General features: G+C 33.8%; 1 protein-coding gene across 3 annotated transcripts in view; it reads left to right on the top strand.

Moving 5' to 3' along the window:
* The window catches only part of ZNF148 (zinc finger protein 148), a 131,956-nt gene extending 116,999 nt beyond the window's left edge, over positions 1 to 14,957 (top strand). For all 3 annotated transcript variants that reach the window (XM_074301458.1, XM_074301459.1, XM_074301457.1), the window contains 2 exons: positions 8,120 to 8,238; positions 8,377 to 14,957. In XM_074301458.1, coding sequence (XP_074157559.1) covers positions 8,120 to 8,238; positions 8,377 to 9,978 — 1,721 coding nt within the window. In that variant the 3' untranslated portion in view covers positions 9,979 to 14,957. The remainder of the gene's footprint in view (positions 1 to 8,119; positions 8,239 to 8,376) is intronic.
* Positions 14,958 to 21,965: the final 7,008 nt, after the last annotated feature.

The following is a 21,965-nucleotide window of genomic DNA, read 5'->3' as shown; positions in this document are numbered from 1 at the left end:
TCCACAATATTTGTTTGAAGAATGAAACTAGGAGAACTATGAACAGATAAAAAATAGGAAAGTTTTCTGTAAAGATTTTTCAGCCAAACTTCATCAAGAATACTTGATTTATCATATTTGAACTCCCAATATTACAGTGTTGTATCTTTTTATAGAGGAAGCAGAAATGACACTGAGGAAAATAAACAGGGAAAAGATATAGCTATATTAGACCGAGAATAGATAATCAGAAGTCAATTAAGAGTTATTGGATGAATCAAAGCAGGTCCATGTTTTAGGCACTGAGGGATAAATCTCAAGATAGCAGAGGGGAAGACACCAAAGATATGGGAAAAAAATCCCTCACCTTATTCCCCCCAAAAAATGACCGAAAGAACATCAATAATTATCAGCTAATATAATTGGTCTCTCTATATTAAATTTAATGACAATCTATATACATACATTTCTGCCAAATGCGAGATCCATATTTACTCCAAAGATTTTGATCTATCGACATGGAGGAAAGCTAAATGTGCTTGCTTGTGCTCTCTTTCTTTTCCTCCCTACATACATACACACACACGTGTGTTTACATACATACACATGCACACACTTACATACCTTTTGTTCAGAGTATGATAAGGGACCATCCATAGAGCTATGAATAATATATCCCATATAGATAATAGTAAGTGGGCAGTAAGATGAAGCCAATTTGGAGTGCCTTCAGGAAATTGAAAAGTTCTTTTGAAAACCTCATGCTTTTTTTCATTTGTTTTGTTTTGTTGTTTTTAGAAGCAAAGTCTTACTATTTTTCTAGAATTGTATGGCTGAAAGTCATGGCACTCAAAAAATTGTAATGGCAGTAGAAAGACATGGTGAACACGTGAAGGTTGTAACAGTATACAAATAAAGAATTAGAAAGGAAGAACTGTATCTTTAAGGATACCAAAGAAAGATAGAAAAGAAAGATGAGTTAGTCATGTGGCGAAAACAAGTAGTAACTGTTACGACATAGTCATCTTCTTTAATTACAGCCTCATATCAAGAGAAAGTGAATAATGTCTTTAGCACATAGGTTGGACAACTGTTGTCACACTTATGGAAAGAGAAGAGGTGCACAGGATAGGAAGACATAGGATCAGAGATCCATTTGAATACTTCTATTATCATTAGTACTATAAGTAAATGGTATCTTTGTTGTAAAAGTATAAGGTTGTATTTTATTTTGGTTCACATTGTTGATTTCATTCATGTAGGGGAGGACTCTTGTTAAGGAAATTCCTTTTTTCAAGGCATGTCTTCAACTGTTCTTCAACTTAAAATCTTAGAAAGTTTTCTGGGAGAACTGAGTAGCTCATGACTACTGATTTACCTATAGGATTTTAGAATCAGAGATTTGCAGCCAGAAGGGGGACCTTAGAGACCATCAAGTTCAACTCCCTCATTTTACAGATGTTGAAATTGAGACATGAAGTCATGTGACTTGCTCAGGAACAGACCTAGGCACGCACAGTTCAAACTCAGAGATCTTCTTTACAATATCTTTTGACCATACCATACTTCTTTTGATGAAGCATAAAAAACACTTATATAATGAAAGCCTTCTTAAATAGTATTTCACCCTTAATAAGTGGTTACTCTTTACTCAGAAGTATGTAACTAATACCTATGTAGTAGTGCTTTAGCTCTATAATATTCTGATTATGTCTTGAGTTTGCATCATCAAAATTAAGGCTTTTTAGAGGCCAGATTTGGAAAGTGTTTATTTTTGAAAAAGGTTTCTTTTCAAAGGGTTCTAAAAGTATGTAAACCAATTATGTTTTAGAAATTTACTTTTAACAATTATTTCATTAAAATATACTTCACTTTCAAAAGTCTCGGGATGGTTTTTTCTTTGTTCTTTGCAAGAGTAATACTCTCATATTTAATTATATCTGAAATCATTCAGAATTAGTTTTTATTTCAGTATTCTACTGAGTTTGCCCTTAAATTAATTCAGGATTTTACATAGTATTGTTTTCTCCTTTACTCTGCTATTATAATAATATTTTCTTCTTCTACTAGAGTATTCATTCCTTCACTATATTTTAAATAAGAAAATACTTTGAATCTTAACTCGAGGCATTTTCAAAGGATTCTGCTTTAAAAAGTACTTCTCTTTGTTTCTCTTATCTACCATGCTTGTATGAGCTACCTCCTCCCTTTCCCCCCATTCTCAGATAGTCTCCTATTCATAATTTCCTGTGTGAAACACCTCTCTGTTAGAGGGGGTAAGAGTTTGACTTAAAAGAAAAAACTTTTATATAGAGACAATAAATAAAGCTGTGAAGAAGTGCCCCACTGTTGCTCATGCAGTATAACCTCATTTTGTTTAGGCTGAATTATAAGATGTAATTGTGAATTTGTTATAACACTGTTTGCATACTAAATAAGGATGGATGAACCTTAACCAGGGAGACCTGCATTTGTAAATGCCATAGTGGGAACATTATTGGGAGAGAGGAGCAATGGTAGAGAGGAGGAGAAAGAAATGGATTAGTAAGGGGCAAAAAGTAACTTTTGGAGCAGATGTTCTTAACTTGAGGTTTGAGCTTGGGTTTTTAAAAAATATTTGTGGATTTGAGTATCACCTCTATTTTGATGGCTTCCAAATGTATATATTCAAACAGTCCCTACTTTGAACTATTTTATATCTCTAATTGTGATCCACAGGATCAAATATTTGGATAATTATATTTTAATATCATTAATTTCCTTTATAATGCTATCCTTTATTTTATGCATGCATTTTGAGGAGATGCACAGGTTTTACCAATCTGCTAAAGGGATCCTTGACACAATATAAGTGAAAAAATTCTTCTTTAAAGAAATTGGATAAAATAATATGACTGGCTATAAGTCACTTATCCTTCAAGTAAATTTCAGTTCAGTTTCAATTCAGTGAATATGCAAGATAGTCTCTTCCCCCAGGAGAATTCATTTAATGGGGGGAGGAAGGGAGAGAGAGAGAGAGAGAGGATATAGATAAATTATTACAAAGTATTGTGAGAGAAGAGAGAAAAGGAGAATGAAAGGAAGAGATGTAGGAGGTGGGAAAATCATAGATTCTAATAGACGCTTGAAATAGTCTAGACCAAAGTTGATGGGTTCTTAAATTAGTACGGTAGGTGTACAGGTGGGAGGAAATGAGCATGAGATATGGAGATAGGATTCTCTTGTCTTGAAATAACGAGAAGAATGGTGATGGTCTTAAATGTAAAGATTTAAAAGAGAAAACAATGACTTTCTTTTTAAATATATTGCTTCCGAGATAGTGTCTAATAGTTCAAGGTAGGAATTGTTTGAATATATAAATTTGGGAGCCATCATAATAGAGGTGATACTCAAATCCACAAGATCAAATGAGGTCACCAAGGAAGAATTTTAGGTAGAAAAGAACAGCCTTGAGGGTTGAGTTGATGGAAGAAAATGATGAACCAGGGCAGAAAATGAGTGAAATAAGTACAAGAATCTGGACATGACAATCAGTATGAGCCAAAAGAGCAAAAGATCTTTGGAGAAGGAAGTAGTTCTCTGTAAAGGGCTAGAACTGAGCAATGCACTTGGATAATGAAGCACGTGAGACTAATTGCCAATTGGACGGTTCCCTATTAACTTGTTTGAAGGTTGACCCTCCCTAGCTGTTCTGTGCTGACTTGATTGGTGGGACAAAGAGAGGGAAGTGACTTGTGTGGGAGGAGTAAGAGAAACTTGGGTGGTGGAACTCATGCTCACTTGCACTCTTGACCTGGAGTTGGAGGTGACGGTAAAGATCTAGAATAAAGACATTTAGTGGTCCTGACTCCTGCTGATTTCTGAGAAGATAGAGTTCCAGCAGTTCTCAGTATTGGAAGCTGAGAAATTTAAGAGATCACTGGCAAGCTTTGAAAAAAGCATTTAATGGTGGATTCAAAAGGCAAAATTTTCAAGTGATTAAAGGGATGGTGAGGTAGTAGAGAGTTCATCAATAAAAGTAAAAAAAAATTAGTTTGAGAATGGAAATTGTCAGTTCTTAGTGTTGTTTCTAGTTTTGTCATAAAGCCAGTTCTTGAGTGCCTCTGCAAATGAAAAGAAACATCACTATGGCAATAGCCAAAATAGTTGAAGACTATTGTGCATTTATTATTATTATTATTTTTATTATTTTCCTGAGGCGTTTGGGGTCAAGTGATTAGCCCAGGATTACATAGCTAGGATATATTAAGTGTCTGAGACTAGATTTGAATTCAAGTAAGTCCTCCTGACTTCAAGGCTGGTGCTCTACCCACTGCATCACTTAGCTACCCCATTATTAATCATTATTAACTCATTAGGGCAGTTAATTTCTATATTGTAGGCTTTTGGACCTCTGGGGAGCTATGAAGTTTTACAAAAGGGTTTCTGAATCCAAAAACAAAAATATCTTCTGTAGATAGAATAAATGATGTTTTAAAACATCACCAAATTCATAATAAGCTGTCTCAGTGAACGTTACTGCTCACTAATATTATGCTGTTATGAGGGTCCACAAAACTTTTTACATTTAAAGGACATAGCCAAAAAGCCTAGGAAATACTGTTTTAGAATAGCCCTTGTCTCACTTTTTAATAGATGACTATATAGCAAAATATAAGCAGCTCCTGAGCAGGGACTATTTTATCTTTTGTTTCCAAAGTTCCTAGGTTGTTATAAGAATTTAATAAATGCTTGTTGATTGATTGACTTTGTTGCTTTTTTTTAAGTAGTCTCAATAATCTTTTATTAAAATGGCAAAGTCAGTCATCCTTCTACTTTGAATAGAAAGAAATATTTTCAAGGCTAATTTGTGCTCCACATCTTTTTCTACTTTCCTCTAGGACTTTGCAGTGTCCTAGTGCAGGGGATGTGTTTCCTTCTCCCTGGCTTCTTGCCTTCCAAGTAGTCTGCAATTCATCCTAACCATATCACCAAGTTAATTATCTTTCATTTTTCAGAAATTAGGAAATTTCATCTAATGAGCCAGTGTTGAGGGGAAGATCGGTCAATGATTCTTTCATGATCTTAGGTTAAATATTTTGAGTGAGAGTTAGGTTAGGTAAATTTTAAGATCTCTTCCACTTTGTTAAGATTTTTATCTTATTTTATAATACTTGTAGCTCCTTGTACATGATGCAGTTTAAATTCCTTATTTTGGTATTCAAAATTCTTTGAAATCTGAATTCATTCTACCAAAAGTCATTTACATCTTATTCATGAATCATCCTATTAAAACTAATCTGCTGCCCCATGAATACACCTTGTACATTCCTTCCTCTTCACCTTGTTGAAGACAATTCTATTTACTTTTCATATTCTGCATAGTTCTGCCATTCCAAATCCTATCTTTGTTCCAGGCCCAACTCAAGTTCCCAATCATCTTAATCACCAAATCCAATCCTCAATTTCTTAATCTTTTTTCTTCACCTCTCTGTTGATCACTCTTCTTGAGAATTCCTTGCTAGGTTTTTAGGACCTTACTGTCCCCTGGCTTTCATGTCTTATTTACTGTTCCTTCTCTATCTCCTTTATTGGCAGTCATGCTCTCCAATCACAGATGCCTCACAGGGCCATCCTGGGCCCTCTTCCCTTCTCCCTCTATAGGACTTGGTGATCTTTTCAACTCCCATGGTTTCAGTTATCATCTTCATATAAATGATTCTCAGATCTACTTAATTGAGTAACCTAACCATTCTGCTGACTATAGTTTTGCATCTCCATTGCCTAGTAGACAATGAACTGCGTGTAGTTATCTACTGTCTAGTAGATATCTTAAACTGAGTTTTTCCAAAACTAAATCTAAGCCCTTCTTAATTACTCATTTACTATTGAAGATAGGTCTATCCTCCCAGTCCCCCAGACTCACATCCTAGGTATCATCCTTGGATTCCTCATTATGTGCTTATCCCCTAATCCAATCTATTGCCAGGGTTTGTAATTTTTTTCCTTTGAGAATCTCTTACATATACGTTTCTCTTTTGATACTGCCATTATCCTGTTTACATCTGGACTATAGCCTGCTGGTTGGTCTTTGTGCCACAGTTCTCTCCCCATTAGGCTATTCAGCAGCTAAAGGGCAGTTTCATGTCACCTCTCTAAATAAATTTTAGTGGCTGTCACATACAGGAGCAAATATAAATCCATTTTGACATTCAGTCTTTTAAACCAATATCCCCCTTCTCCCATATATATATATTCCCAAGCACTCACACCCATACACAAACACACACACACTTTTCCAATCTTTATATAATTTAAACCTTTATCTCTCTCTCCCTCTATGTACTGTGTGTTCCAGTGACACTAGTCATGGAACTTACTGTTCATGGAACAAGATAACTTCATCTCTTTACATTTTTACTGGCTGTTTGTTATGCTTGGAATGAATGCTTTCCCTCCTCTTCTCTATTGTCTGGCTTTCTTCATGCCCTAGCTAAAATTCTACTTTTTTCACAAAGCTATTTCCAGTCCCTCTTAATTCTACCACCTTCTATTGATTATTTCCTATTTATTCAATATATAATTTGTACATATTTGTTTGCTTGTTGTCTTCTCCAGTTTCTCCCAATAGATTTTTGACTCCTCAAAGGCAGACTGCCTTTTGCCTTTGTTTGTGTCCCAGCACTTAGAATAGTAATAGGTACTTAATAAATCTTTATTGACTGACTAATTGACTATATATCAGACCATACTAATTTTTCCCATTGCACTTCTTTAACATTTGTCTGCCTTTTTCTGCCTTTATTACGAAAAAGGAAGTATATTTAATTTAGTTGGAAGGAGTTTTAGATTTGGAATAAGTAAAGGTTTGTCTTCAAATTCATTCTCTTACTACTTATTAATTGTATGATCATGGACAGATCATTTGTACCTCAAAAAGCTGTTGATGGTCAAGTGGAATACATGTAGAGCAAATCTTAAAGTGCTACATATAAATGTCAAATATCACCACCATTATTACCACCATTTGTTCTTTTGTGTATTTTTCTAACCTCTCCTATTGAGTCTTTTAAGATCAGGGACTGAATTTTAGATGTTTTTTTTCCTATGGCAGAGACTCAACAGTGTTATGATGAGAACTGATTATTTTATAAATAATGTGTTTATTGAATAAAAGCTTAAATTAGTTTAATTTAAAATAATTAAATTGTATGTGTTGATTGGAGTAAACAAATGTTTTCATGCTATACTTTTTACTTAGGCTGTGAACCTAAAAGTAAAAATTAATCAGCATAAAAATCTTGTAGCACATAAATCTTTGTGAAACAAAAGTTCACTTTCTAACCAAGTATTTTCATTTTACCACAAGAAATGTTAAATACAAGAAAGATAGTAATTTGAGTCAACAAAAGGAAAATTTATTATAGATATATCTTAGTGAAATGTAATCTGGAATTGCAATTTTTTTCCCCAAAAGATTAATTTTGATTAATGGATTAAAAACCTTCTGATTTTTCATTTTCAGATTGAGAAGCAAAACTGGAAACAATATTACAAATATTTTAAGAAATTCATATATTTTTTTAAAGTAATAAAAAAATTATAATTGTTGACAATTCAAATTAGTTTATCCTCTCAGGGTTTTCAAAAAGAAATTTGTTATACTAGCACAAGTATGTTTTAGGGGGAAAGTATGCATGTTACATGCACATTCATAATCAGTAAGTCAAGGAAACTAAGTGTGACATACTTCCAACTATAGTTGGAAAAAGACATGTCAATAAAACTTCTTATGAAACAAATCATACTTGAGTTTATTAAAGGTTCTTAACCTTTTTTGTGTTATAGACCACTTTGATCATTTAATGAAGCCTATATATCCCATTTTAGAATAAAGTTTTTTTTATTCAATTCTAAGGATTGCAAAGAAAACCAATGACTTAGACATGTGATTATCAAAGGTTTTTTTTTTTTTTTTTTTTTTTAAGTTCATGAATCTCAGGTTAAGAACCCCTGATTTATATTAAAAAAAATTATAGAAAATACTTCCCTCGCCCCCCGTATTTTATCTTCCTAAGTTGTTACTAGACTTAAAGATGGAAATGGAGAGTTCACTATGTGATCATGTTTTATTTTAAACTTTTTTGTTATGATTTATTAGGTGAAAAACCATTTCGCTGTGATGAATGTGGTATGAGATTCATACAGAAGTATCACATGGAAAGACATAAGAGAACACATAGTGGAGAAAAACCATACCAGTGTGAATACTGTTTACAGGTAAGTTGGTAGTTTGAAATGATTTTCCCTCCTCAGTGATTAAACTAATAAATTAGAAAATGTAATCAATCTAAACTTTCTCTCTTTTTTTTTTTTCTTCTTTTAAAAAAAAAAAAATCACCATCATCCACTCAACAGTATTTTTCCCGGACAGACCGTGTATTAAAACATAAACGTATGTGCCATGAAAACCGTGACAAGAAACCAAACCGGAATGCCACCAAGGGTGGCCTTTTGACATCTGAGGATGATTCTGGCTTTTCTACACCTCCAAAAGACAGCTCACTGCCAAAAAAGAAAAGGCAGAAAACAGAGAAAAAATCTTCTGGGATGGACAAGGACAGTATGATGGACAAGTGTGACCAGAAAAAAGATAAGAATGACTATTTGCCTCTTTATTCCTCAAGCACTAAAGTAAAAGATGAATATATGGTGGCAGAATATGCTGTTGAGATGCCCCATTCTTCAGTTGGTGGGTCACATTTAGATGATGCTGCTTCAGGAGAAATACATCCACCTAAGTTGGTTCTCAAAAAAGTTAACAGCAAAAGGAGTCTAAAACAGCCACTAGAGCAAAGTCAAACAATTTCACCTTTATCCACATATGAAGATAGCAAAGTTTCAAAGTATGCTTTTGACCTTGTGGATAAACAAGCCTTACTAGACTCAGAAGGCAATCCTGACATTGACCAGGTTGATACCTTACAAGAAGGGCCCAGCAAACCTGTCCATAGTAGCACTAATTATGATGATGCAATGCAGTTTTTGAAGAAAAAGAGATACCTGCAAGCAAGTAGTAACAACAGTAGAGAGTATGCACTGAATGTGGGTACCATAGCCTCTCAGCCGTCTGTAACACAAGCAGCTGTGGCAAGTGTCATTGATGAAAGTACCACAGCGTCCATATTGGACTCACAGGCACTAAATGTGGAGATTAAGAGTAATCATGACAAAAATGTTATTCCAGATGAGGTACTGCAGACTTTGTTAGACCATTATTCCCACAAGGCTAATGGACAGCATGAGATATCATTCAATGTGGCCGACACTGAGGTGACGTCTAGCATATCGATTAATTCTTCAGAAGTACCTGAGGTGTCACAGCCAGAGAGCGTTGGAACAAGCTCCCAAGCATCCTCATCAGATAAAGCCAGTATGTTGCAGGAATATTCAAAATTTCTGCAGCAGGCTTTGGACAGAACTAGCCAAAACGATGCCTATTTGAACAACCCGAGCCTTAACTTTGTGACTGATAACCAGACCCTTGCAAGTCAGCCAGCATTTTCTTCCATAGACAAGCAAGTCTACGCAGCCATGCCCATCAATAGCTTTCGATCAGGAATGAATTCTCCACTAAGAACAACTCCAGACAAGTCTCACTTTGGACTAATAGTTGGTGATTCCCAGCATTCATTTCCCTTTTCAGGTGATGAGGCAAACCATGCTTCTGCTACATCAACACAGGACTTTTTGGATCAAGTGACTTCTCAGAAGAAGGCTGAGGCACAGCCTGTCCACCAAGCTTACCAAATGAGCTCCTTTGAACAGCCCTTCCGACCTCAATACCATGGAACAAGAGCTGGAATGGCTTCCCAATTTAGCACTGCCAATGGACAAGTGAACCTACGGGGACCAGGGACAAGTGCTGAATTCCCAGAATTTCCTTTGGTGAATGTAAATGATAATAGAGCTGGGATGACATCTTCACCTGATGCCACAACTGGCCAGACTTTTGGCTAATTAAAAAATGTAAATAATATTGGCACTTTAGAACAGATTAATCAAGAGTGGGTTTGCTCTGTAAAAGATGGAGTGCTGTACAGACTTAAGAGCAATGTGTTATAACAAAAGTAAGCTGATATGAATAGCAAGATAATCCAATAATGGAATTATTTTTTTTTTCTTTTTGGTTAGTCATCATTCATTGAACTGCCTTACATGTTGCCACCTTTATAGAAGCAATGTATTACTTATTTTAGACCAGAAACTTGCTATTCTACCTACACCAAGTTTAAAAAAGAAAACAAAACAACAGCAACAAAAAAAAGTTGACTTTCGCACAATTGTTTCCTGATATCATTGTAAATTCTTGGGAAATTAGTAATTGTGTGAAATTTACGCATACTGTTTATAAGTTTTTCAGCATAGACATTGCACTTCAGCAGGGAATCTTAATATACTTTGCAGACAGAGTGAACTTAAAAGTTTAAATGTCAAGAGATTATGGCTTAAAATTAATGTATTCTATAGGAAAAAAGAAATCTTCCATCTTTAAAAAAAAAAAAAAGAACAATATGCCATATACCCTTGATTTTTCATTTTGCATTATATTGAGCTGTGTTTTCTGAGGGGGAAATAGTAATAAAAATCTGATAGTCTAAGACTCCACTATTTAAAAGCCTAATTACTTAAAAATATGCATACTTTCAACACATTTACCAAAATACACAACTGCTGAAGCATTTACTTCCAGACTGAAGTATGCATATTGGTGTCAGTTTCTTTGTACAGTTGTACCTAGATATTTTTTATGATTTTTTTTTCATGTGCAGGTATCAAGGTTTTGAGGTTTTAGTCAAAGTATTCTGTAGATTACATTCCCAAGAACATAATGCTTTCACAGACTGTATATTCCAAGTTTTGAAGCTTAATTGTATTTTACTTTACATATACACTTTCACTTAACATAGAGCACTTAGAATCTATTTGATATTTTTGATTTCTCAAAGTAAAAATTTTAGATTTTTAGGTTTGATATGGTTGTGTCTTAATCATCTCATAAATGACAGTTTTAATTTTTGGCAATAAAAGGAAATTGGGATGTCTTCGGATTTGTAAAAACTGGTTTAATTTTTCCCTTTCTAGATTCTTGGTAGATCAGATAATTAAACAGTATACAGAGAAACTAAAGAACTGGGCATTTTAATTGCATATTTTACCTTAAGCAACTTCTTGATGAACGTTGTTCATTATAGTTTTACAAACCAAAAGTGTTTACTAATCCTAGTAACTACAGTTTCATTTTCAGCCTAGTTGAGTATCGGAAGCATTTTGTTGCATTTCAAAGCATAAATAAACTACAGACTTTATCCTCACACCATGAATCTTTTTTTTTTTTTTTTTTTTTCCCTGAAAAGGCATGATTTGAGTAACATGTTGGGTAGTTTTTCATTTTTTGCGTTGTATAACTTAAGAGATTATTTAATTCTGGTGTCTCCTTCCAAATTTTTTTTCTCAACTTTTTGGTTTTCTTAATAAAAATTCTCCATCTTTCTCAAACTGATGTACACATCAATATAAAATACTAGTAGTAACCTTGGAAGCTGACACTTATTTACAAAATAAGGCTTTCCCAACCTAAACTTTAGTGGCCCTCCAAATTTGTGCACCTTGACATTGTTTCCCCAAATAAATGATTTTCTTTTTTCTTTCTTTTTTCTTTTTGGTTAGCCCTTAGCTATTCTCATATGGAAAAGGGAGCAAGCAATATTCGCATTTACCACATTTCATATTTGTGTTAAATCTACTGGTATTTTAAAATAAGGACCATCAAATCAAAGGATTCTGCCAGCTATTTTTAATGTTATTTCCTCCACACTTTACTCATTACTCTGTGACTTTGAAATTTTATAAATTTCCATTTGGCAGTTTTTTTTCCCCTGCCAATTTTTGGAAAGAACTAGACTTTAGAAGCAGAAATTCAGTCCTGCCATTATTGGCTCAGCCATTCATCATCTTAAACTGGGTGTGTTAGGTGTCACGTGGTTGTAAGAAGGCTTCTTTTAGATGAGATCTTTAAAACTTGGGGCTATGTCCATTCTGGATGGACATTAAATATTCTACAGCACTTTTTAATAAGGGTAGGGATTTGTAGCCTTGGTCAGAATTTTTTTTTTCATCTGGGCTGAAAATTTTTGTCCAGCGGAATGCCTGGTTTAGTTTGAAGAGAGGGGCACTTTTCCTTCCCAACGTCGTGACTTTTATCAGAATACTTCTATGAATATGACTCAACAACTACTGAGCAATTATAGTAAACTTAGAGGAGGCCTTTGGTAGATAAGTATATTATGCAAGTAAAACTTTTAAGTTGTTGCATTCCTGTTTTAAAATAGCCATAGTTCTTTAAATCCAGTTACAGGCTTTCCCTAAGAGGTTATACAATAAATTGTTGGACTAACCCTTTAAGTATTTAGTCTTTTACTGTCTTAGTTTAAGTATGGAGCCCAAGTCAAAAGATACCTTGTGTTGTCACCATAATTATATCTGGTTTTTGGGTTTTGTCCCTTTTGTTCACAAAGTTATTTGGTAAATATCAGTGCATAGATAGAAAGGCAGCTTCATGCCATATCCTGGGCAAGAATGTCAGGGGCTTGGGATTGTCTTTTGAAGCTCCCATTTCCTTTCAGCCCTCCCTGTAGACAAATTGTGTATACAAACATGCTCCTATATGTTTATGTTTTTGTTTAATTAGCCCTGAGATATACTTTTGCACTTCTGCTATATCTAGCACTATACCTTTGAGGATAAGAATCAGGTCAGCATTCAAATATCTTAGATGAAGCAGTAACTGTTGAACAGCTTATAATGGGTTGATTTTTGCCTAAAATTCTCCACAACGCACAGACATTGTTTGGTTTTAGAATATTTGAATGACTGTTACAAATCTTCGGGTGTCTATATGCAAAATGTCTACTGGGTATATTATTACATTACTGCTAGAAATAAAACTCTTTTGAGTATTTGCCAAGGATTCTCAGGAGGCAGGAACTAACTATTTGAGAGGCAGAAAGCACCTTGTCCTAGGGACACTTTCATTTTTTCTAGAATAGAGGAAATTTTGAAATGTTAGATTGGCCTAATAAAACTCCTTTAAATTTTCTTCATTTGGATTTTAAAAGGGCTCTTTATTAGAAGCCGGGCAACTTTTAACACTTCATGTTACAAAGTCCACGTTTCTTAGGCATTTAGCTAGAATTCACCTTTTCACAGAGCATTTCCTGAGGAAGCACCATTACAGTCAATGGAAAATGTTTTTAAAGTCTCCAGTTTAATTTAAACTTTTTCAGTTTCAAATTGCTTTTTTTCAGGGAAAGAATTTTCCTATTGCTTTTGCTATACACTGCAAATAAAAATCTTATGTTTCCCTTTTTCACTTAACTTTTGGTAGGAAACAAACTGAAGCAGACAAACATTTCTTAGTTGTGTTTGTTGCTTTCTGTAATCTAATGGATGAAAAGGTAAAACCCTATAAACGTTAATTTTATTTTTTTATGCAATACCATGCTGTAAATATGGTTTATCAATTAAGGATGTACCTATGATTGAATCTTTAATTCTGCACAGTTAGAGTTTATATATAAATGTGTCTTGACAATCAAGGACTTTTATGTGAGTCTTCCTTTATGATGTTTATTAATGTTATGCATTCCATTTGTTTAAAGTGAGTACCAATGTGCTAATTTGTATCGTCTGAAAGTATGTAATGTTTTTACAGCTTGTTTTTAAAAATCTGTAAATATGTACAAACAAATCACAGTACTGCTTTATGTTAGAAGGATATGATGTTGTACTGTATGTAAGCAATAATCCATAGCAGTGCTAACTTTACAAGTAGCATCAGAATAGTTCTAAAAACTGTTTTGGAGTTCACAATTATTCTTATTTCAGTTAATGATGACTAATCTTTAATCAGTTTTTAATAAATAAATTCCATTGTCCTCCTGTTGGAGCATAACATTGTTTACACAGCATAATTTCAGTCGCAGAGGAGACAGGCTTAAATCTGACTTCATCTGTACTCACTTTCAGTAAGCATTGAATGGCCTTACCACTCTTCTGCAAGATGGAGGAAGATCGCAAAACTTAGTAGCCATCACAGTGAAGGAAGGGGTATATCTTTCTGCTTCTGTACTGCTTCCTACCTATTCTTGTGATTTGCTTTTGGGAGGTGTATTTTTGTTTATTTTTGTTTTTCATTTTAGATTCAAGTCCATAGGTTCTGAGGTGACTTAAGCCCCATTACAAAAGAGTAGGTCTCTTGATGTTTCATAAATGGATAAAAAAATTTAAAATTTGTACATTGATTTTTAGATACTTATTTTTCAAGTTTGAGTTCTCAGCTGATGAGATGAACTTAATCAACTTAAATACAAAAAGACAAACCTATCATAGCTTGAATTGAGTAGATAATATACTGTACAGAGCAGCATAACTATTTGAACACAGATGTCACTGCTTTAGAAATAAAACCACCAGTTTATAAATGTATATGACCTACATTTTATAGGAGAAATGTTTTTAAATGCTAGTCATTTATATAATATGTGCTTTGAAGGATTTGCTAGTCCACTTCTGTCACTTTTAGTACACTGGTATCTTTTATATGTAATGTATGCTTTTTATTATTGTGGCAGAGCATTTCAGTAGAAAGAATTTTGCAACAATATGGGGGAACTTTTTCATTGTTGGATTTGAATTATACTGGATTTTATCTGTGTAGTCTTACTTGTCTTTATTTTAATGCTGTCTGGAAGGGAACTTGGTATCCAAATAAAGCAGGTAACCTCATTTTATTTCAAGGGCATACTGTGTAGTGCTGAATTTAATCTGGAAACCTGATGATTTTGAAAAGGAAGAAATTAGTTTATAAAAATTGTACAGAATAAATTGTGTGTGATGGAAACCCTTGGTAAATAGATAGTAAAATACAGTGAATTTTCTGATATATAGTGTTATTTTCCTGAAATCCATATGCCTTCTTTGTATTTCAGCTAATAAAAGAAGCCCTATCATTAAAATTGGTAGGGTAATAGGTTATTTCAGTGGATATACAGTATTACTTTACTTATGCCATTTTCTTACCCTTTCATTATCATTGTAAAATTTGACTTCCCATTGGTAATTAAGAATGTACATAATATAGATGATTTTGTATAAAACTGAATGAACTGGGTTTAAGTTTATGACTGAAATGATAGAGTGGGCTCATAATTGCTTGAAACTTCATGAAATTTTTTGAGAGTTGTAGGGGAATGAGGGTAGAGTAGTATGTATGCTGGGAGTGTGATGGCATGTTGCCCCACAACCTGCCAGGAATTCAACAAAAGATTTAACGCAAACATTTTTTAGGTTTCAGATATAAAGCAAGCCTTTTCTTTCAATACTGCCTAGGAGCATTGAATTCATAATCCACTCAGGTGAAAATTGCTTTGCAATGAAATTTATCAAATTGAAGCATATTTGAAAAATAAGAATGTCTAATGTTTTATTGGGGAAAAACAAAACATTTCTATAGTTAGTAGACTTGGAAAACTGAAATTTGATGAGAAATAGATCTATTTTTAAAGATCATGTTTTCCCCTCCAAACAGAATTGTTTTTGAACGATTTGGAGGTACAATTTCTGTTCCAATTCATTTGACTTGTCATTGTAAAAATGATTTTTGCTTGACTCAGCATTATGCCATGAACAAATGAATTTTTGAGCCTTTACAGTACAGTAGAAGCTTGCTTCATGCATAGTCATGGAACATAGACATGTATTCTTTGAACTGATTTTATTCATTAAGTGGCTTAATGGGTTTCACAGCTTCTGGCATTATTGTTTTCATATGGTTAACTTAGCCATTTGGGTTTTATAATACCATTTTCTGTATTGTGATACTAAGGGAAGTTGTGTTTTGCTTTATTTTTAATTGAATTATTAGTCTGATAATTTATATTTGCAAATTATGCATTTTAAATGTGGACACTGGCTGTTTGAAAAATAAAAAATACAGAATACAGTTTTATGAATAATTTCCTAGCAGTATTTTTCATGATGTAAACAATTAAAAGCATCCTAAAACAAAAAAAAAATTATGAAAAATGTGCAAAGTTGTGGCTAATTAGATTGATGAAGCAGAAATATAATTGTATAAAATGCAATCTTTTTTTTTCCGATTGAATTAGGACTTAACAGGATTCTTGTCAATAGCTTCATTAGTGATTGTTACTAAGTACTAAAATTTCACTTAACTAGGCAACACTGCAATGTAAAAATTTTGAGTGCTATCTTCATAGAAAGTTTTTTTTTATTTGAAAATATATACAAGTTATTACATACTTCATTAATGATCTACCATTGCTAGACTATGTGCCTTATTTTCTTTCTAGTGGTAAGGATAGATTTATATTCATCTATCCATTGAGTATCACTCAGTTTCTTATCTTTTCATGAGACCTTTTTGTATGTTGCAAACCTAGCTGGATGATACCCTCCTTGGTTGTGCTTTAGACAATTGCACCAATGAATACAATAGATAATGTTCCCCAGAATCTATTTTTTTCTTGAGTGAGAGAAAATCTAGGAAGGAATTTTCTACTGAAAATAATATATTGAAACAATCCTTTTTTCAAAGGGGGAAGTAAAATGACACGGTAAAATTGAAATTATGTGAAATGATCAAGAATTGTCATTGAGATATTGTTACTCTCCCATTTATAAAATGAGTGAGAATTATAATTGCACAGCACTTTAATAGTCATGATTATTTTCATGAGAAAACTATGAGATTTTAGCACAGGTATCATTAACGTCATTTGACAGATGGAAAGAGGAGGAGTAGAGAGATAAATATTTCTCACCAAATATCACAAAGCTAGTTATTAACACAATCAGTTCTAGAACATAGCCCAAAAGGCTTCTTCCAGGCCTATGATAATAATTAGGTTTTTTTCTGGATTATCATTTATATAAATTCAGTGATAAAAATATTTTTCTAAAGTGAATTAGGGCCAATATGTTAGATAGAATGCTGCCAATTTCAAGGATCCCAAAGTTGCTAAAGATTGTGTTTTTTATTGAATTAAATTCTTAACTATATACTTGGTCTTTAAGGTCCTAGTCTTATCAGTTCTTCTAAGTTTTAATACAGGCCATTAAATCTTCCTAATTAGATTCGTAGAATGTTAAAACTGGAAAAGTGATTGTTTAGTCCTATATACATCCAATTTCTTCATTGTATAGTTATGGAAGCTAAGAACCAAGTTAATTTTAACCCAAGATCCTACAGCTTGTCTGTCACTAACTATTTTTAGCTCTAGGTATATAAAGCAGAGAGATATCGATATCAGAAAAATCTGCTATTATTTTAAATGATAATGTTTAGTATTCTTTCATGGTCTGATTTATGAAATAAGATCACCTTTATTCACTTGTTATTTTTGTATAGAATAACAACTTAGACTAGAAACTGAAAATGAGAAGGATGATAGTGGGTTTTCTTTGAGTAAGGTACATCTGCGTGTGCAATGACTACTGCCCAGGTATGGTTGAAGAAGTAGTCACTGAACTTAAATTTTCACTCTGCTGCTGGCTCAGATTCAGTTCTATTCACGCTAACTGTTGTCCTATAGTTTTTCAGAAGATTCAATTGTACAATTGTACAACAGTACATTTCTCACAGATTTTTTTCCATGCTCTCACCATTCCCCCAGCCCATGATAATTGTGGCAAGAAGATGGCAGAAAATTAGTATCCCTGTACTGACAAAGGTAAGTGAATCCCAACCCTTCTCCATCTCTTTAGTCTTCTAAATTGATAGACAAATTAAGTGAGTTTAAGTGCTTTTTAGACTAATTTCTTCCTTTTCTTTAAAAAATTCTGAATGAAATACACCAAAAAAAGCTTTTCCACATATATGCAACCATGTGCAAGAGGAATTTATATGAAACTGGGGATCTCCATTTCCTATCACTTTTTTTAAATATACAATTCTACACATGACTTTCTAAATTGTCCTGAACCTCTGTACTTCCTTTTGAACTTTAGTTCAATGCGTTTTAAAGACAATGATGTTAAATCTTAAATTGTAGATATAGTGAGAATTACTAGTCATGCTTTAAAAAATTTTTTTTGGTTAAATATTTAACATTTTTAAAAAATTATGAGTTCCAAATTCTTTCCCTCCTGCCCCTTTCCTACCTTTTAAAATAGCAAGCAGAATAACAATTATGAAGTCATGTAAAACATTTTCCCAGATTAATCTTGTTGAAGAAAACACATTAAAAAAAAAGACAAAAACATTTATATTTTTAATGAATGTTCAGTGCTTGCTGGTAATATTCTATATCTCTTTCAAAATTGGCAGCATCTTTTCCAGTACAAGGGATCCATTTAGTATAACTTCTTCACCCTATCTTCACCATAGGAATTTTTGTTGTGGTGTAGGAAAGTTAGTGCTCATCCAAGAAATACAAGAGATTTGAATTCAAATTCTGTCTTTGAAGCATGACAGCTAAGTAACTAGGCCAATATTTCTCTCTTACCTAAATTTCCACATTTTAAAAATTACAATGACTAGTCCCATCCTCACAGCTTTAAGACTACAAGAAGATAATTGCAAACTTTAGAGTGCTATATAAACTTGTCAGCTGTGATGGTAATTGCTTACATCATAGATCTTATGATCTGCATAGTTGGTACTCTTCTAATCCTGTCCCAATTCTGAAATATTTAAGATTTAGCTCACTGTTTGTAGTTGCGATAAGTGAATTTCCTTTTATATGCTTATTGGTTTCCAAGGCAAGAGAAATAAAAATACACTAGCATATGGCTAATCATATGAATGTTTATGGGGAGGGAGGGACTTGTTTCATCAAAGCTTTTTCCTCTCCTTTGTTGTCTAATGATCCTTGGCCACCTGATTTCCTGGAATACTATGACACCATCAACAACCATTTATTTAGGAGCTAAATGTGCCAAGTAGTGCCAGGGAGATAGGTACCAGCATATAAAGATAGAAATGAAATAGCCCCTGTCCTCAAGTAATCTTTGTCATACAGCTCCTAAATTGCAGAGGATCATGTAATAGGAAGATTGGATTGTCTATTTAATTTGAGGAAATGTTTGAATGGATATACACAAACTTTATTTTGTGTAAATAAGAAAAACATGTAGCTCTGGGAGATGGGCATATAATTGGAGTTTTGTGGTGGTTTTTTGCTGGGAGGAGGGGGAGGAACACAGTCTTCACCTGATTCTAATGAAATTTTCTTTTCCAGATTCAAATCCCATTGAATTAATTTTGATCCCTATAGGCAACCAGAAAAATAATTGTGCAAAATCATAGAATTCCAGAATTGAAAGAAACTTCAGTGGCTATAGTTGAATCTCTTTCTGAAAAAAAGGTCCTCTCAACCTCTGCAACCCCCCCCCCCCAAAAAAAAAAAATCTTTAAAATGGTGTTTGAATGTTCCCAATAAGGGGGAATCCATCATCTCTAGAGGCAGTCCATTCCACTTTTGAATAGGTTTTTTCTTTCCAGCAATACTAAATTTGTCTTTTTGCAACCTGTTGCTCCTCATTCTCTGTTTTCTGGGACTAAATGAACAAGTTTAATTCGTTTTCCATGGTTCAGCTCTTTAAAGATGTTATAAACTATAGTTCCTTCATTTGATCCTTATAGTTCGATTACCTCCCCTTCACTCAACAGTAAGCTTCATTTGAACTACATCTTAATTGGCTTTGTATCTCCTCCAGTGCATAGCCTCATACTTTGCATGCATTCTATGATTTGGAGAAGCAGATTATTCTTGTGGTGTCTGGCTCAGTTTAACAGTAAAAAGTTTTCATTCTTTCAGCTTATCTTAAGTGTTGGGGAGAAGGGATAGTCTGGAATTATTTACATAGCTTATTTACAAACTTATTTACAAACTCCACTACCAAGAATCGATTGTTTTTGGTGTAATGCTACATTTTCTCTCCAAACAAAGCTAAGCACTAAATTTGGGGTAGATGATTGAAGATGGGGAGGCTACATTTCCAGCCATATTTTGGAATAATGTTGGGGAAGCTGTGCATTTCCAGCCATATTTTGGAATATTCTCTTCTGTAAACTTGACTTCATAATCTATATATTCAATATTATGGTATCAAGAGCTGGAAAAGACATTAGAAATAAGATTTCTTGTTTACGCTTGAGGAGCCTGAGGCCCAGAGAACTCCAGTGATTTTCCAAACGTCACATAGGTTTTAGGGTTATCTTTTAGTCTGTGAGTATTAAGTGGCTTATATTGTACTCTACACTAGTGAATAAAAACTGCATAAGACCTCTACCCTTCAGCCATCTTCTTGACTCATTCTCTTTATTGGATTCTAAGGCACTCAAGGGGCATGTTGTATTTTTTTCATAAATTAACAGAAATAATTCCTTTTCATCAAATTTACTATAAGGCTCTATCTCGATTTACTAATATTAGTTGAACTAGAGAAACTCTTTCCCATAAACTTTGATTCAGCTTTACCAACCCTCCCCTTAACAGGTTTAAATATACATTAATGGCATTGGAAATGTATTAAAAGAATAAAAATGCTAATTTAATATTTTAATAACTCATTGAGAAAGGCCCTAGGTAGAATCACTGTTTTTTTAAATTATAACTTTTTTTTTTGACAGTACATATGCATGGGTAATTTTTTACAACATTATCCCTTGCACTCACTTCTGTTCTGATTTTTCCCTTCCCTCCACTCCCTCCCCTAGATGGCAGGCATTCTCATACATGTTAAATGTTATAGTATATCATAGATACAATATATGTGTGTAGAACCGAATTTCTTATTGCACATTGGATTCAGAAGGTAAAAATAACCTGGATAGAAAGACAGTAGTGCTAACAGTGCTAACACTCATTTCCCAGTGTTCCTTCTCTGGGTGTAGCTGATTCTGTCCACCATTGAAAAATTGGAACTGAATTGGATCTTTTCATTGTTGAAGATAATCCACTTCCATCAGAATACATCCTCATACAATATTGTTGTTGAAATGTATAATCTCCTGGTTCTGCTCATTTCACTCGGCATCAGTTCATGTAAATCTCTCCAACCCTCTTTGTATTCATCCTGTTGGTCATTTCTTACAGAATAATAATATTCCATAACATTCATATATCACAATTTACCCAATCATTCTCTAATTGATGGGCATCCATTCATCTTCCAGTTTTTAGCCACTACAAAAAGGGCTGCCACAAACATTTTGGCACATACAGGTCCCTTTCCCTTCTTTAGTATTTTCTTGGGATATAAGCCCAGTAGAAGCACTGCTGGGTCAAAGGGTATGCAGAGTTTGATAACTTTTTGGGCATAGTTCCAAATTGCTCTCCAGAATAGTTGGATTCTTTCACAACTCCACCAACAATGCATTAGTGTCCCAGTTTTCCCACAGCCCCTCCAACATTCATCGTTATTTTTTCCTGCTATCTTAGCCAGTCTTGACAGATGTGCAGTGGTATCTCAGAGTTGTCTTAATTTCTCTGATCAATAGTGATTTGAAGAATCACTTTTAGTAACTCTTATTTGCAAGTGAGGACTTTTCCACTATGGACAGTCCAAAAATTAAGCTTTTAAAATAGTTGTCTCTTAAAGACAATTCAGTTTCTCAGGAAAGAAGTTATTTCAGAACTTTCTGTACCTCATAGTTTCTCAATGGAAAGAAACTATTTTTTCTTTGTACTCTAGCCATGATAAGAAAACAGTTTCTCCTCCATAACTGATCACAGAACCTAGATTTAAACTTGGCTTGTCTGACTCCATATTTGATACCCTTTCAGCCACACCATGCTGCTTCCTTGTGTCCTCAAAACATTTTTGTACTTTTTCACCTTTGTGCTCTTTTCTCCCAGCCTGGATGATCCTTCCCTCCTTTATTTATTAATCGAAACACAAGTCTTTAAGAAATCTCGAAC

This window comes from Sminthopsis crassicaudata, chromosome 3, assembly GCF_048593235.1.
Source record: "Sminthopsis crassicaudata isolate SCR6 chromosome 3, ASM4859323v1, whole genome shotgun sequence".
In the NCBI taxonomy this organism is placed as follows: Eukaryota; Metazoa; Chordata; class Mammalia; order Dasyuromorphia; family Dasyuridae; genus Sminthopsis; species Sminthopsis crassicaudata.
This window is presented reverse-complemented; position numbering and strand designations above follow the sequence as displayed.